The following is a 15,903-nucleotide window of genomic DNA, read 5'->3' on the forward strand; positions in this document are numbered from 1 at the left end:
AGATGCTCCATTCCTTGCTGCAGGATTCAATGCATTCTGTAATTATCCCTAAAGTCGCCTGGAAGCTGCGCCGGAGCCTGGGGAGTGTCCGTGGAAGCAGCAATGGGATCTGTACCTGTCCCACTCCATCCTCACGTGCCCCACTGCCCTCCTCTCCAAGATTTAATTCCCTTATATTCCAGGACGGTGATTCCTCCTCGTCCCCAACTCCCAGGTATCCTGTCATTATCTTTTTTAGCCCAAACACAGCCAAATGAAGACCCTTAGAATGAGCTTATTTCTGTGTTTTGGCACAAAAAGAGTTGTCCTCTTAGGAGGATTCGGTGGGCTTTGAAAGCTTTAAGAGATGCTGAATTTCTGAGTCTCCTGTAATCCCTCTGGGCATGCTGCTCATCCCCAGGATTGGAGCTGCACGCTCCCTGCAATATGAGAAATAGTTAATGGTACAAACTCCACACCAACATTTCTTCATCTCAAAATCCCCCAGAACACAAGGGTGTCAGTCAGGAATTGGTCAATACAGTGATGATCACAAAAAAAAACCCCAAACCAAACAAACAAAAAGAAAGAAAGGAAATGACAGTATGTAAGAACATTGACAGTGGGAAGCTGGGACAGGAAATGAGAACAATCATGCAAGCCTATTTAGGAAGTCAGAAATCACTTTCTTTAGCTATTATGATGTAATTTTCTAGCTTTATTTTCAGACAATTTGAAGTAGAATAATCAAATCATCTCAGATATAATGGTAAAAAAACTGGTATCATGTAGTCACATCAGAGCAGTCAACAGAATTTACTTTTCTCTCTCTCCCTCACCTTCAGAATTGCACAAGACTCACAGGCAGAGCAGAGCTTATCCAATCCATGGATGTATTCCCTGCCTTTCCACCTTCCTTCCCTCCCCTGCCACCCCGTATCCAGAGTCTTTCTGCAATCTTGATATCCAAAAATTAAACCCATTTTTGTGTCCTGTTCAGCATCCTCGGTCTCCTGCTCACAGAATTAAGAGGAAAATCTCAGATGAATCTGGGGATTTATCCATAATCCCTGAGGGATGTTTGCTCATACCACCACGATAACAGGGTTCTGTAGTTGGATCAACAGGGGTGTAATCTGTAATAAAGTCAAGCTAGATTTATCCTGGAGCACGGGTGTGTGTTAATAAACAACAGGGAAATACAGAGTTATTTCTTTGTAAAACAAATCAATACCTTGGAGTGTAAATTCCACCCCAGCAGCTCAAGCTGATGACAGTTCATACTATAAAGCAGACAAATATTTTCCAAGAAGCCCCTTGTTTATTAAAACACATCAAGTGCATTGCTCGTCTCTCTGAAGCCCAGGAAAAAGCTCATGGCTTCAAAATAAAGCAGATTTTCACCACTTTGCTGGGTTTTATCAGATTGGGCAGTAATTAACGCTTTATTTGTGAGTATTTAAGTGCAGAGGAAGCAGCTCACTTGGCCTGGCTGTGGTGCTGTATCAGCTGCTGCCAGACACAACCAGTTTCCTGTATTTGGGTTTACAACTCCCTGCCATTTCAAAACAGAGCAGTTTGGAAAAGCAAATGCAGCACAGCCTCCCTCGGAGTTTGCCCACCAAGCTGCTGTGCTGTTGGAAAAGTGCAGTCATTTTCCAGGGAAATGGTGCATCCAGGTGTGTCCTTCCCCTCACCCCATCACCCACCCTCAGCAGCTGGGTACAAACCGAGTTGGGCGGTTTTTGCTTCAAAAGATCAGCCTTGGCTCATCTACAGCTGCAAATATTTCCTCCTTGACTTGTGAAATGGGGGAAGAGCAGAGGGGATGTGTGGCAAAAGGGAATGTGAGCTCAGAGAAGTTGAGGAAACTCGCTCAAACTGCACTTCCTAAGGTTTAAGGGACTGGGCAGAGTCAGCACACGGAATATTTGGAGTGATTGCAAGTAGCAAAGTTTTCCTTTGATGAAGATGTGATGTTGCTCCTGCAGATTCAAGGCCAATTAATGATCAAAATTGTGTATTTTTGTTATTACCACGAGCAAAAAGAAGCAGAAGGGCTGGGACTTCCTCAAATCAATGAAGTGGTTTTTGTCTGCCTTGCAAGAAGGTGTCAGACAACCAACAGATCCAGAGAGCCTGGGAGCTCGAGGAGGTGCCTCACACCCTCTGGGGGTGGATGGAGCTGTTGGATAAAACCCCTGGAGTGGTGTAAAGCAGTGTAAAGCACCAGGGATTTCTGACTGGGGTCTGCCAAAGTCCATCCCTTTTCCTGCCATAAGGGACAGAAACGCTTTTGAGTATAAAACTGGACCTTTCGCTGCTCATTTTAAACCTGACTCCCACTCCCAGCTCATCCCTGCCTCCCTGGACAAGGATTGCTGTGAACATCCCGGGTTTCTGGGATCACAAGGGCTTCATCTGCCCTCTTCCTTCTGATGGAGGTGGTGAGGACGAGGAGGAGAACAGCAGCACCCGGATCAGTGGTGGACAGGAAGGAACTCGGCACCACGAGGGCACAGAGACTGCAGGGGAAACCAGGATCTCTCCAGTCCTATTTACAGGAGATGAGATTAATTTGGGAGGGGACTTGGTGTGTTTTACACTGGATTATGTTTCCAGGATAAAAATTCCAGCACACCAGCCCCGCTGTTTCTGTAACAAGGGTGGTTCTGTGAGGTCAGCACTGATCCACAGCTGGGGGGATCCATCCCAGCAGCGTTTTCCTTGGTACTTGGCGAGCCTGGAGAAGGCTCAGGAGCTTGGATTCCCTTCCTGCAGTGCACCAGGGTTCAAGGACATCCCTCACTGGGATGCAGTGGTCCCTCTCAGGGTCTGTCTTTGATCTTCCCCCTGGAAAACAACAACAACCACAACAGCAACAAAGAGCAGGTGATGTTCCCACATCGATCCATCCCTGGGGACTTTTTCTACAACTAAAAAATCTGACTTTTCCTCCTGCAAAGATTCAGAGTGCTCAGAGCCTGTTCCATCTGCTGGTGTAAATAGAAAGTGTCATGTATCAGTGAAGCCAAGTCAGCCACCCCCCCTCCACCAGTTCGCTCCAATTTATTTATCCCATTGGCATGTATCAAAAATCTTAAAAAAAAGAAATTCAGGAATTATCTGTGTCTCAGGAAATTTCCAGGCTCCGATGAGAGCTCTTTAGCACTGACCTGTAATCTTTCTTGTCAAGTAGTAAGAAATTGCTGACTTTTAGAAGATCATTAATCCTTTGATTAACTCACCCCAAACTTCCAGCTTGATGCTGTTCCTTAGTTTGTTTCTCCCCTGGAAATGGCTCCTGAGATGATCTTCTCCCAAGTCATTAAGCTGGAGCTTTCTCAGCTGCACTCTAATCATATTCCATGAGAACTCATTCATCATTCCAGTCCCTCCTGCTTTAATGAGGCTTTGATCAGAGTTACCTTGAATTTGGGACAGCATTTTGCACCAAACACAGGGGTGGAGTCTCCTGTTGGCTCTCACAGGATGGGAGCGCTGAGAGACGGGGAGTTCCCTTTTTTTTTTTTGCAACAGCCCCAAAAGTGCTGAAGAACCTCGAGCTGTGATTCATCGATGGGGAGAAAGGAAAAAACAACCCCCATGAAGTGTCCAGGTCAGCCAGCACAAGGACAGAGCCAATGTCAGCACAGAGGGAACGGGAGCAAGGGAAGGACAGAACCAGCCCCAGAAATATTTCTGTCCCAACCCCATTTGGTTTTGATTAATACAATCCTACCAAACTACATTCATTATTTTTGATGGTAATCAGTAAAATATTGATTATTTCCTTTTTATTTCCTTGGAAATATATTATTTCAGATGGCAAATTCCTCTCTGTGGATGCAGTCATACAGCAGGTCACCTGTCTGTACCAGCAGAGAGCAACAAACACATTTTCTTCCCCAAAGGTTGCTGATTTCAGACTGTGAACCTCACTGTGGTGGGAGGGAGAAGCCTCAGAAGGACAAAGGTTGCCAGATGCCCCACCATGAAGTTCAATTTCTGGACAAAACACAGAACTACTCTAAAAGTGAGAACCCAAACCCTTGTTTAATTAAAATAAGTAAATTTCAGCCATTGCTCCTCTGGGCAATGAGAGGTTGGGCTCTGAGCTGCCGCTCCTGCATGGGGCTGGCTCTGGATGTTCCAGCCTGTCCCGCTGGCTCTGAGTGTTCCTGGATGTTCTAAACACACCAGGGTGTTCCAAGCATCACCCCTGCTCTGGGACATCACTGTGACCCGGTGTCCTGCAGCTCCTTACCAGGAATCCACACCAAGCCAGGGAATCAGCCGGATTTTATTCAGCTTTGCAGGGAAAAGAAATGTGAGTGCCCATGGGTTTGGAGCCCGGGAGAGCTGAGTGCAGCTTCACTGTGGGGAGGGATGAACAACCATCACATGGGAGAGGAAATACCGGGAGAACGACAGAGAGAGACAGCTCCTGCGTTCACAAAGTCCCTTCAGAGAGGAGGACGCCGGCTAGAGCTGCAAGGAGACCACATCCCTTCCTGATAAATCCTGCAGATCCTTACCCTTCTCCTCAGGGATTTTCTCCAAGCATCCCCACTGTCCAAAGCAGCTTTTGGGAGCTGCTCTTCCTCACCTTGGAAAGACAGAATCTGTCACCTGGCTCTGCCCTGAGGTGACAGGGAGTTGATGGGTGTCAGTTCCAACCGTGATGGGATGGTCCTGGCAATGATATTTGGAATAACTGCCTGGGGATGTGGTGCCAGGGGGAAGAGGTGATGAAGAAGATGGTGACATTCCCTCTCCAGAGTGACAGGCTCTTCCAGACCTGTGTTTAGGAGCCATCCTTTTCTTACAGCAGGTGGCAAACGCTTGATTTTCCTTTCCCATGGATTCCCTTTGGCTTGGCTCATGCAGAGCTCTCCCAGGAGAGGCCGATTCCACCGTGTCTGAGGTCAGCAGGGAACGGGAGCACCTGCTGCTCTCCCAGGCCTGGGTTCTGCCCTCTTTCCCTGTTCTTCCTGCTGTGGCCAATGACACAGAGCAGCACAGCCACCATGAACTTGGCCACCAGGAATCCAGCGAGGATGTAGAAAACAGTGAAATCCACTTTGGGACGGGACCTGTGGGGAACCAGAAATGCAACCATGAGGGGATGGTTCCACCTCTACAGAAACTCTTGTACTGCTGCCTTAGTCCTAGGAAGACAAGAGATCCCAAGGAATTTCAGGCTCACCTGGAGATGCTCTGCACAGCTCTGGGCTCCTCTGGCACGTGGGTCACCAGGCTGGCTGCTGATGGAAACACAACAGTTTAGTCTGCAGATGTTTCTGGGTGATGTTCAGCTGGGCAGGTAGCCCAGGTGAGACGGGGCACTGGGAACAATCTGGGCACCAATGAGGTGTAAGTCAGGAATAAAAAGAGGAAGTGAAACACAGAACCTCCTTAGAGCGAGACAAAAGTAGATATTGCCTCAAGCGGGCCTTTGGCAGCTGCGGACACCCATGAAATTCCAAAAAGGAACCTGTGAAATTCCAATACCAACCCGTGAAATTCCAGCAGAGACTCTCCAACTCTGAGCCCCAGGACGTACCTGCCAGCACTTCCACCTGCACCTTCCTCAGGCTCCTGGTGTCCCCCAGGAAATCCGTTTTGCACTGGTACAGCCCCGCGTCCTCCTTCCGCAGGCGCCTCATGGTGACGGTCAGGAGCCCGGCGCGGGCGTTGTCCCTGATGGAGGTGGTGCCTCTCCTGTTCCTGGGGAAGGGCAGCCACAGGGTCGGGGCGCTCACCACGTGCTGGCACCGGCTCTCGTCCAGCTGCCGGCACCAGCTCTTCTCCCGCCACCACTGCCGGGGGTCGTAGGAGCAGTTGACAGAAATGGTGTCGCCCTCCATGGCGGCCACCACGGTGACGTTCTCTGCAGCACAGGATGCTATGAGGGACAGAGGGACAGAGGGACAGAGAGACAGAGGGACAGAGGAGTGAGCCAAGGCTCTCCCAGGTCTGTCCCTCACTGTGGGAGTGCTGAATGTCATTTTCATCTTCTAGTGATAGCAGCTGTCACCCATAGGGCTGTCACTCGTAGGGTGTCACCTGTAGGGCTGTTACTCATGAGGCTGTCACCCATAGGGCTGTCACCCATAGGGCTGTCACCTGTAGGGCTGTTACACATGGGGCTGTCACCCATAGGGCTGTCACTCGTAGGGTGTCACCTGTAGGGCTGTTACTCATGGGGCTGTCACCCATAGGGCTGTCACCTGTAGGGCTGTCACCTCTAGGGCTGTCCCTCATAGGGTGTCACCTGTAGGACTGTTGCTCATGAGGCTGTCACCCATAGGGGTGTCACTGTAGGACTGTCACCTATAGAGCTGTCACCCATAGGGGCTGTCACCTGTAGGGTGTCACCTGTCTGCTTCCGCCATGACCAACCCAGTGTGCTCAGATCTTGGCTCAGATATTCTGGAATTTGTCCCAGTGACACCTCCAAACCCGTCCTGCTCACTGGTTCCTTCTGAATCCCACCCCTGGTTTGCAAATCCAGTTTAACACTTTTTTCCACCCTATCTTTTAATATCTTACTAATTTTAACCATGTTGATAACTGGGTTTTGTCTGCTTTTTTTTTTTTATTGTCTTGATTCCTCATTTCTAATTTCCATTCCTCTTTGTGACAGGCAGAGGCAGAGGGGACAGTCTGAGTTATTAATACTTCCAGAGAGAAGTGCAATGTGGTATTTGTGGAAATCTCTATTTCTAGTGAAAAAAAGTCACAGGCAAATGCTTCTGTGAAACTATAAGTAATGATAAAACAGAAGTAAATTTAAAAATAGGCTCTTGTAAGGACTTTGTGCTGGCTGAGCCTTTTAATAACACTTCTTACAATAATTTCAACAATTCTAAGTGAATTGTAAACTAAAAAATCTGAAGTTCTTTCAGTTTGACTGGAAGACCTAAAACGGATCTGTGCTCTTCAAGTATCCAATACCTACAGAGCTTTATCCTGATATGTTTCTCCACTCGGTTGTTCCAGTCAGGGTTTACCTCATGGAATATCCAATCCAGTCCTGTTCAATCCCTCCAAAACTCTTTAACTGCTTCTCCTGTTTTCCCTTCCTTCCTCCAGCTCTGGTCCTTCAGCCCCAGAATTCCCAGAGCACTGCAAAACATTTCTCAAACAGAATCATTGAAAGATTCCCTGATGTCCTTCTGGAAAATGTTGTGTCATCCTCTTTTGAACCAATTCTGCTGGCAGATCATAAACTTTTGGTGTTCCTCCTCCCTTCCTGGGTGCTGCTGGGAAAAGTGCTGTGAATTTTTCCCAAAGTCATTCCAATTTTTGGGACAGGTTCCTGTGCTCCCACAGCCCGAGTCTGTTGCCTTTCCCTGCAACAGGATCTGGGATTCTCAAAGTGCTGCAGAGAGCCCCAGCTGGGCTCTGTACCTTGGTTCCCATGTCAGATGGACATTCCTTTCCAGGCTGGAAATACCCAGGTGCTTGGGATTCCAGAGCTGTGCCCTTCGCTGGGTTTCATGTCCCTCCCCTTGAGCCCTGCCTGTGGTCATTTGCTTCTATGTAAATCCCCTTTGCAAATGCAAGCACCCAGGATTTTGCAATTCCACCTTGCATGCAGGACTTCTCTCATCAGTGCTTCCTGTTCTGACCCAAAACGATCCCTGTGAGGAAATCTGGGAGCACTGGGATCACCACTGGCCTTTTGGTAAAGAAAGGGAGAAGGGAAAACTCTGAGGATGGAGCCTTCACATAGAGGCCAAACTTTGCCCCAATCCTTCGCCCTTTACCTGAACCCCAAAGCCACGTGCGGTTCTTACCTGACAGGAAAACCAAGGTGAGGTGCAGGAGCTTCTCCATGGAGCTGAGCAGAGAAGGGGCAGGAGAGGAGCCTGGAGCAGAGCAACACTGGCTCTGCCTATGGGCAGCTCCTCTCCCCCTCCCCGCTCTGCCGGAAGGAAGGAGCACGGGGAACTTGGCATCTTTTTCATCCTGCACATTGAGCAATTCTCCAGGGATGGGCATTGCCCTCGTGAGCTGAAAATTCAGGCATCAGCATTGCCCAGTCCCAGCCACAGCTCAGCTTAGACAGCCTGGGAGGGAGCAGCACGTGGTGGCCTGAAGCCACAGGCCTGGGTGTCTGCTCCCACTGGAGCAGGATTTCATGGAATCACAGAATGGTTTAGGTTGGAGGGACCTTAAAGATCATCCAGTCCCACCCCCTGCCTGGGCAGGGACACCTCTCACTATCCCAGATTGCTCCAAGCCCCGTCCAACCTGGCCTTGGACACTTCCAGCAATGGGACAGCCACAGCTTCTCTGGGCACCCTGTGCCAGGGCCTCACCACCCTCACAGGGAAGAATTTCTTCCCAATATCCCAGTGGCAGTGGGAAGCCATTCCCCTTGTCCTGGCACTCCAAGTGTGATGGTGATAAACCACAATAAATGATTTACAGGAGCTGTGCATGGGGGCAGTTTCTGGAAAGCCAAAAGGGAAAGGGAGGCTCTCATGGTAGCTCTGGCAGCATCCCAAGGGTGAAGGAGGGCAAAGACATCATCTCCTGGGTTTTCAGGAGGAAGAAGAGCCTGTGCATGGATCCTTGTCTGGAATCCAACAGACAGCAGGGCAGGGGCACTGGGAGAAGCTGTGGGTGCTTTGAACAAGCCCAGCACCCACCTTTGTTCCATAGCTGGCACAAAGGACACAGGATCTGTGCTGGGGACACTGATTCTGAGCCAGCCAACGCCACAGCGCTGGAGGGGCTCAGGAATGCAGTCATGGAACCCCCAGAGCATCAGCAAACTGGGAGGCTGGGGGTGGGCTGCTGGTTTTTCATTTTTGAAGGGGTTTATTTACTTCCTTGCAAGTACAAATAGACCCTGGCTTCGAAACTGGTGTGGTGCTAAACCTGCAGGCCTGGCCCTTCCTAAATGTGCCTTTCCTCGAGTTAGTGGTTAAGAAAATGGTCCCTCACAGCGACCAGAAATTCTCTGTGAGGTGACTGATGGCAGTTTTTGTTCCTTCTTGTTCCGGTGAGCACAAATCTGGATTCTCTTCGAGAATCTCCCAGAAAATGCCTCTCTTCCACTCCACTGTTTTTTGCTATTACTCTTCCACAGCTTGACCCAATGCAGCTGCACGAAGAGCAAATCATTAGGGGAACGTTGGGCTGAATGAACCATTTCCAGAACCATTTTCTTTTTCTTTCTGTCAGGTTAACTCTGAAAATCTCAAAGAATTTCCATCAGCCTCCCTGCTGCAGCCCTGGCAAGAGAAGCCTGTTGGATGTGACTGGCCTGGGAATGAGGGCTGGTTCAGGCCACGTCGGTCTGTCACCTCCAGCAGGGCTTGGGGCAAAGAAATCAGGAGCCAGAGCTCCTGGAGAAATGGAACTGAGCCCCACAAACTCACTTTATGTTGCTCCCCACATGACTGGTAAATAAAATGCGTCATTTGGAGCGTTTCCAGCAGAGACAGGGAAGTGCAGGAGCTGGCTCTGCTCATTCTTAGGATCCGGCACTCGCATCCCCAACCCGTTCCATGAAAAAGGAACCCAGCCACAGCAAAGTTTGAGTTCGATGCCTGCAGCACTGGAATGAGTTTGCTTGGCTGCAGCAGCTGGATCCCTGGGATTGGGGCAGGATTTGTACCAGGACACAGCTGGAATACCCCACCCCGCCATGTCCAGACTGCTCCTTTCCACAAGGCCAGGCCTCCACAGCTGCCTCTCCAAGACTCTGCACTTTAATGGAACTGGAAAAGCAGATGTACAAGAGATCCTGGGAATTCCCCCACAGCTCTGTCTGACCCCAGACAATCTGCCACAAAAGTGGCAAAACCTCTGCTCGGCCCTAACAGGAGGGAGGGCTGAAAATGCACAGGCAAACCCCACACAGGGCAGCAAAACTCAGCTTGTCCCCCCGTGTCCATCCACACACCTCCTACTCCTCATTCCCACTCTGTATTCCAGTTCCTTTCTCCCATTTCTGGGTTGTTGGGGCATTCTGTGCTTCATTCCCTGCCGTTCCTTGGGGCCTGGTTGAAGGCGATGATGGCGTATTCCACATTTTGGGGGTTCCTGTGGGCCTGACTTGGTTCCACATTGCTGTAAATCGGATCCTCGGGGCTGGGGTGGGACTGAATGTCCATGTTGATGTATGCTGGCCCTTTGCTGTCATCCTGAGAACTTTCCCTCCTTCCAGTGCTGCCAGGCTAGGAAAAGAAAGGGAAAACACTCATGAGTCAGTGCCAGGCCACAGCTGCTGCCAGGAGAATGAGATTTTCCCACAAAGAGAAGAAAAGCTGTGTCAAAATTTACCTTTGGTCATGACAGAGGTGAAAGAGCAGAGAACTCTGTTCTTCACCACCTCTCCTGGATACAGGTGACAACCTCGTGCTCTGACCCTGCTTGCTACTCCTCGACTCCTTTCTCAGGGGTTACTAGAATTTGCTCCACTGGGTTTGTTCCTACTGGAGGTTCCTTGCATTAATTACCCCCCTCTCTCTCCAGCTAGGAATGTTCCTTTCTCTGCTGATGTTAAATACCATTTCTCTCCTGTTTATAACCAAGCTGAGCTCTGAGGTCTTCACCAGGAGGGTCTGACAGCTCCTCCCAGACTGTTGGTCAGGGATTTGGCACCGTGTGGGAAACGTTTCGTTTTCCTTACCTGTGCTGTGCCCTCTGCTCCGTCACTGGTGTCCTCTGCTTCTCTGATACCTTCAGAATGAGACAAAATCAGTGGGTTTAGATGCAGAGAACTCCATGAAAAGCTCTGCCTGAGGAGGTTTGGGAAGGCCGTGGGATTGCCTGGTGATGGGAGCAGTGCCTCTGCCCTGAGCCTGGGAACACTTTACTCTCACTTTCCTCCTCCTCTAAGGTGTTTGCACCCCTGTGCAGGGTCTGGAGGAACCTGGGTTTGATTTATTGTGAGGGGAGGCAGCGGGGAGCCTTGAGGCCTCCCAGCCTGACCTTCTCAGGGCACTGGGAATGAGCTCAGCTGGAGCACAGTGATGGCAGGGAAGGCCCTGCTTGGGACAATCCCAGCTCCACGTACCTGTTCTCCCCAGGAGCTTGGAGTACCTGACACACAGAATTATGGAGGCGATGAGGGCCAGGATGAGCAGGATGAGCAGCACCACGGACAGGATGAGGAAGGCGTTCCCATCACAGCTGGAGGAGAGGAAGGGAGTTACCAGTGTGGGATGGTTTCAGAGCCCATCACCAAACAGGGACCAAAAGATGGACTGGGACAGGTTTTATGTGCTCGGTTCAAGAACTTGGAAGAGGGTCTGGTTCTCCTGCAGGATCCTCCATCTATGAGGATGGGCAAGTCCCTGCTGATCCAGAAGGGAACCTCCCCTGGTTCATGGTTCTTGATTTTCCCACCTGGCTGTGCCTTCTGAGCTTCTCCTAGACTTTTCTCCTGGCTGTCTCCAGAAACAAGCCACTGTTCAAAGCTCTGAGCACAATTCCAGGCTCTCTGGAGCAGGGATGATTCTTGGGTTCTGCGTGCTGCTGTAGCATTGATGACAGCAGATGTCCAAAGGGGAAAAAATCCTTCACATTTAACAGGTAGATGGATTAAAGAGCAGCCAAGGACTGTCCCATTGTTAAATACTCAGACAGGAGTGAGCAAAGTCGAGGCTCAGGGCAGACTCTGGGGGTTCTGTTCATGTGAAGTGCAGAGCCCAAAGGGAGAAGGATAAAGAAGTAGAGAAGCACCTACAGAAGGCTGTGATACGATTTTACCAATCTGCCTCTTCCTTTGGAATTAGGGTTAGGGCAGGAGCTGGAGGAGGAGAGGCCACCTTTGGTGAGGATCCTGTCCTATCCAATTCCTCTGCAGTGGAAGGAGTGCCCAGGGCCTGCCTGCCCAGGTGTACAACGTGAAGAACTTGTGTGTGCTCAGGCTCAGAGACTCTTTCTAGGCCTTACCTGGGTTCTGGGCTGTCGCCCAAAAGAGTTTCTTCACCTTTGTTTTCAGCATCTGCAAATCCTCCTGGAGGCAACGCTGCAATCACAGACATGAGGAGAGCAATGGTCACTGTGGGGCTGCTCTGCATTCAGCAGAAACCCCCAGGCCACTGCTGTTCCTGTGCCCAGAGCCCTGATCCCGTGAGTTTATCCAGAGCATCCCAATGTCCCCTCCCATTGCCTGCACTGCCTGCTCCGTCAGTCCTGTGAGAGCCAGGCTGCAGCCTGGGGCTGCTCTGCCACGACCAGGGGCCTCAGTGCCAGCCCTTACTGTTCAAACATCATCTGAATGAGAAACCAGAAGTCACAGATCTATAAAATCTGAGTCTAAAGTTGTTCCCTTGACAACCCAATGGGAAGGCCTTTGAAAGCCAAAGGATGAGTCACTCTAAAGGGGCTATAAAGTCACTATAAAGAACTGATATCAGACACTGAGGGACAGAAACCCCTCTCAGGACAGCTGAGGCTGCTCCCAGGTTAAGGAGGAGCAGCACAGCACCGATGTGGATCTGCTCCCATCCCTGCTGCTATTCCACAGGGTGGTGGCCATGAGAAGGTCCAAAGCTGTAGGGTGTGGGCAGGCAAACATAGGCAAGGTGGGAGGTGGGGTAAGCTGGGCAGTGCAGAGGGAGAGAGCAGGGAAAGGAGTCTGGAATCTCTGACTGTGTCCTGACAGATCCATACCCACCCTTGGAAACGCTGAGCGTGACCTCCTCCATGCGGGACAGACCGGAGCTCTCCTGGAGCGCGCACCAGTACACACCCGCATCCTGCACCTGCAGCTGCTCCATGGTGATGGTGACAATGCCCTGCTGGGTGTCATCCTGGATCCTGACACTGCCTTCCCGAGCTGTGCTCTGTCCCCCTGGGGGCTCTGAGCTGGTGGTGACCAGCACCTTACACATTTCCTCCTCTTCCTTTTTGCACCAGGCTTTGCTGACAGCCCTGTAGTCTACGATCTTGTAGTGACACCGGACAGTGACGTTGCCTGACTCCTCAGCTGTGAAATTCTGGGTCCCTGGAAAACACCCGGCATGTGTGCTGAGACCCCAAAGTGGGATCTGACAGCAGCACCTCCTCCCCAGCACTGGAATACCCCAGAGCTGCATCCACCTCCACACACGTGGAGCAGAAGGGGACTGGACCCAGAGTCCCCATGCAGAGGTTTGGGGGTCCTGTCCCCCTCCTCTGGTTCCCCCAGGGTGGGACACTCAGCCCATAGGGTCTGGGAGGGTTGGTGGCTGTGGGGCCAGAGCAAGAGCAATGCCAGGCATGGGGGAGGGTCCCAGCAGTGCCCAGTGGGAACCAGTGCTGGAGCCACTGGTCTGGCCCTGTGGGAAGCAGTTGGGATGAGCAGCCCCATTTGTGGGACTCACAGGAACCTCCTCTGAGTCTCTGCTGGGAGCAGACAGAGCACAAAGGGCCTGGCCTGAGCTTTGGCTTGAAGGTGCCAGGGATCAGTTGGCACCGTGTGTGCTGGAGGGATGGGCAGGGGGAGAGAGAGGTGTCACCTGGGCTGAGAGCTGCCACATCCACACCGGGCTGCCAGGACGGGCTCACTCTTGGGCAGTGAGAGTGCAGTAGGAACCCACCCTCGGACACAGAGCACAGCAGGTACTCACTCTTAAACACAGAGAGCACGACCTCTCTTATCCAGGTGTGACCAGGGCCCAGTGCACACCCGTACACACCAGTGTCCCAGGTCTGCAGCTTCCTCTTGGTGACGGTGAGAGTGCCTTGCTCAGTGCTGTACTCGATTTGTGCTCTGTCTTGTGGGGATTTCCTTCCACTCTGTCTTGAACTTCTTTGTACCAGGTTGGTGCAGTCTGTCTGCTCTCTGCGGCACCAGGCCACACCATACCCGATCGGGCACTGCACTAACAGGGTGTCCAACTCCCACTTGAGCAGCTCTGTGAAACACCAAAGGTGGTCACTGCCTGGTCACTTCTAGGCACACAGGCACCTGGGACAGACCATGCCCTCGGGCAGCTCCCTCAGGAGAGCCTCTTGTCAGGGCAGGGGTGAGGTGGGGGAGGACACGAGGGAGCCGGGAGGCAGCAGGACCAGCCAGGTCTCCCAGTGTGGGAGGGAAAGCAGGGAGCGAGGCTGGGAATGGGGCTGGGGGGATCAGGGGAAGCTGCTCAGCTGTGGGGGACAGCGGGGAAGAGCAGGGAAGGAATGATGTTGCTTCCTGACAACACTTGGCTTTGGGTGGGACTACAGGTACTCACCCTTGAAAACATTCAGTGAGATTTTCTTTAGCACATATCCAGTGGAATAGTAAGTACAGGAATATGTGCCTGAGTCCTCTGACTGGAGGTCAGTCATGGTGACGGACACAGTCCTACTAGTGCGGTCATCCTTCATTTTAACTCTCCTGTCCTTGGGTTGTTCCCCGTATTGGTATACCCACGCTAATTCTTGACATCTTCCGTTTATCTCAAGGCACCAGTATTTTGTGTGCCAGTCTTCAGTCTGTGCTTTATAAGGACACTCGACATTCAGAGTGTCCCCTTCCCGACGTCTCTCAGCTTCAGGGGTTTGGCCTTGGAGAGCTGGAAGGATCAGATGTGGTGAGGGAGAGGAGAGCTGATCGCAGAATCGCAGTCACAGAATCACAGAACCACGGAATCCACGAGGTTGGAAAAGACCCTTGAGATCAACCTATGCCCTAACACCACCCTGTCACCCAGACCTTCGCACCAAGTGCCACACCCAGTCTTTTCTTTAACACCTCCAGAGACAGTGACTCCACCACCTCCCTGAGCAGTCCCTTCCAATGCCCAATCGCTGTTTCTGTGAAGATGCAGGGCTGCCCACAGCCTCCCGAGGGAAACTCTGCCTCTCACCTTCCCCTGTGGACACTGGCGGCTGGAAGAACTCCAAAACCCCAAATCCCTTCCCCGTGCTGAATTCATCTGCTTGGAGATGGGATGGGCGGTGTTGAGATTTGAGCTGGGGCTGCAGCTGTGGTTTAAAGCCCACAGACAAGCACAGGCTGCTCCAGGGGCTGGGCCATGAGTGGTGCAGTGTCTGGAGCTGTCCCAGCAAACCAGCCCCTTGGCACTGCTCCTCCCTGCAGGCAAATGGGGACCACCCCCTGCCCACACAGCGCTCTGGGGGCTGGGGCTCAGTTTGGGATGGTGGGAAGGGGCAGAGGGAAGGAGCTGGGGCAGGATGTGCAGCCCGCAGCTCCCCCGTGCCACATCCCCAGCGATGCCAGCGGCTCCTGGCTGTGAGGCTGTGCTGGGTGCAGCTTCATTCCCCAGCCCACCACATTCTGGGAGCTTTGTGCTCTCTGCAGGGCTGGTGAGGTGCAGGTGGTGCCTTGGGCACTGTCCTGACCCAAGACTGCTACCAGAGGAGCCGAGCGGGGCCAGCGTGGTGGGAAAGCTCGGTGCTCCCAGGGTGGATCATCCCGGCAGCCTGCAGCAGCCAGGGGTGTGTGGTGGGAATTGGGGCTGCCCTTCCCTCCCACCCCTGCAGCAGTTGCTCAGATCAGAGCCCCGGTGGTGTTGGAGGAGCTCCCCGGGCAGCAGGAAGTGGGCAAGGGTGTCCCCGTGCCCAGGGACACGCCGAGCCCTTCTCTTACCTGGGAAGCAGAGTGGCAGCAGCAACAGGGCTCTCAGCTCCATGGCCATCCTCAGGCCCAGAGAAGGGACATCGCTGGGGGCTGCCCAGTGTGTCCTGTGCCAGTGTGGGTGCCCTGTGACCCCTCCTGCCCAGCAGTGACACAGCTGGGGGAAGTGCCGAGCTCTTGCCCCAGGCAGAAACACTTCCCCGTATTTTGTTACAACATTAATATGAAGATAATCTCAGGGTGCTTTTGGGGAAGTGGCTGAGCCCAGAGCACAACAGCCTGTCCTGGTGCCAAACGCTGTTGCTGCTCTTGCCTGGCTGGTGGCATTTGTTTTGTCACCCTCCTGGCCCCCTCAGCCTGTGGTGAGGGCAACCCACCTGCTT

At 52.1% G+C, this 15,903-nt stretch overlaps 2 protein-coding genes across 3 annotated transcripts; both read right to left on the reverse strand.

Annotated features, from left to right (window-relative positions):
• Nucleotides 1-4,264: 4,264 nt before the first annotated feature.
• TREM2 (triggering receptor expressed on myeloid cells 2) lies at nt 4,265-7,936 on the reverse strand. 2 transcript variants are annotated; one of them, XM_048328414.1, is made up of 4 exons: nt 7,785-7,936; nt 5,546-5,887; nt 5,189-5,243; nt 4,265-5,075 (listed from the first exon to the last, which is right to left on the reverse strand). In XM_048328414.1, the coding sequence occupies exons 1-4, from the start codon at nt 7,822-7,824 to the stop codon at nt 4,862-4,864; spliced, it is 651 nt and encodes a 216-aa protein (XP_048184371.1). In that variant the 5' UTR covers nt 7,825-7,936; the 3' UTR covers nt 4,265-4,861. The 2 variants fall into 2 exon arrangements, with proteins under 2 accessions (XP_048184371.1, XP_048184370.1); XM_048328413.1 differs by having other exon boundaries at nt 5,189-5,246.
• A 1,758-nt stretch (nt 7,937-9,694) lies between these two features.
• Nucleotides 9,695-15,706, reverse strand: LOC125338061. The gene is made up of 8 exons (XM_048328398.1): nt 15,533-15,706; nt 14,172-14,495; nt 13,563-13,850; nt 12,629-12,958; nt 11,902-11,977; nt 11,021-11,136; nt 10,634-10,683; nt 9,695-10,178 (listed from the first exon to the last, which is right to left on the reverse strand). The coding sequence occupies exons 1-8, from the start codon at nt 15,579-15,581 to the stop codon at nt 9,978-9,980; spliced, it is 1,434 nt and encodes a 477-aa protein (XP_048184355.1). The 5' UTR covers nt 15,582-15,706; the 3' UTR covers nt 9,695-9,977.
• Between the last annotated feature and the right edge of the window lie 197 nt (nt 15,707-15,903).

The sequence above is a fragment of the Corvus hawaiiensis genome, chromosome 24 (assembly GCF_020740725.1).
Source record: "Corvus hawaiiensis isolate bCorHaw1 chromosome 24, bCorHaw1.pri.cur, whole genome shotgun sequence".
NCBI lineage: Eukaryota > Metazoa > Chordata > Aves > Passeriformes > Corvidae > Corvus > Corvus hawaiiensis.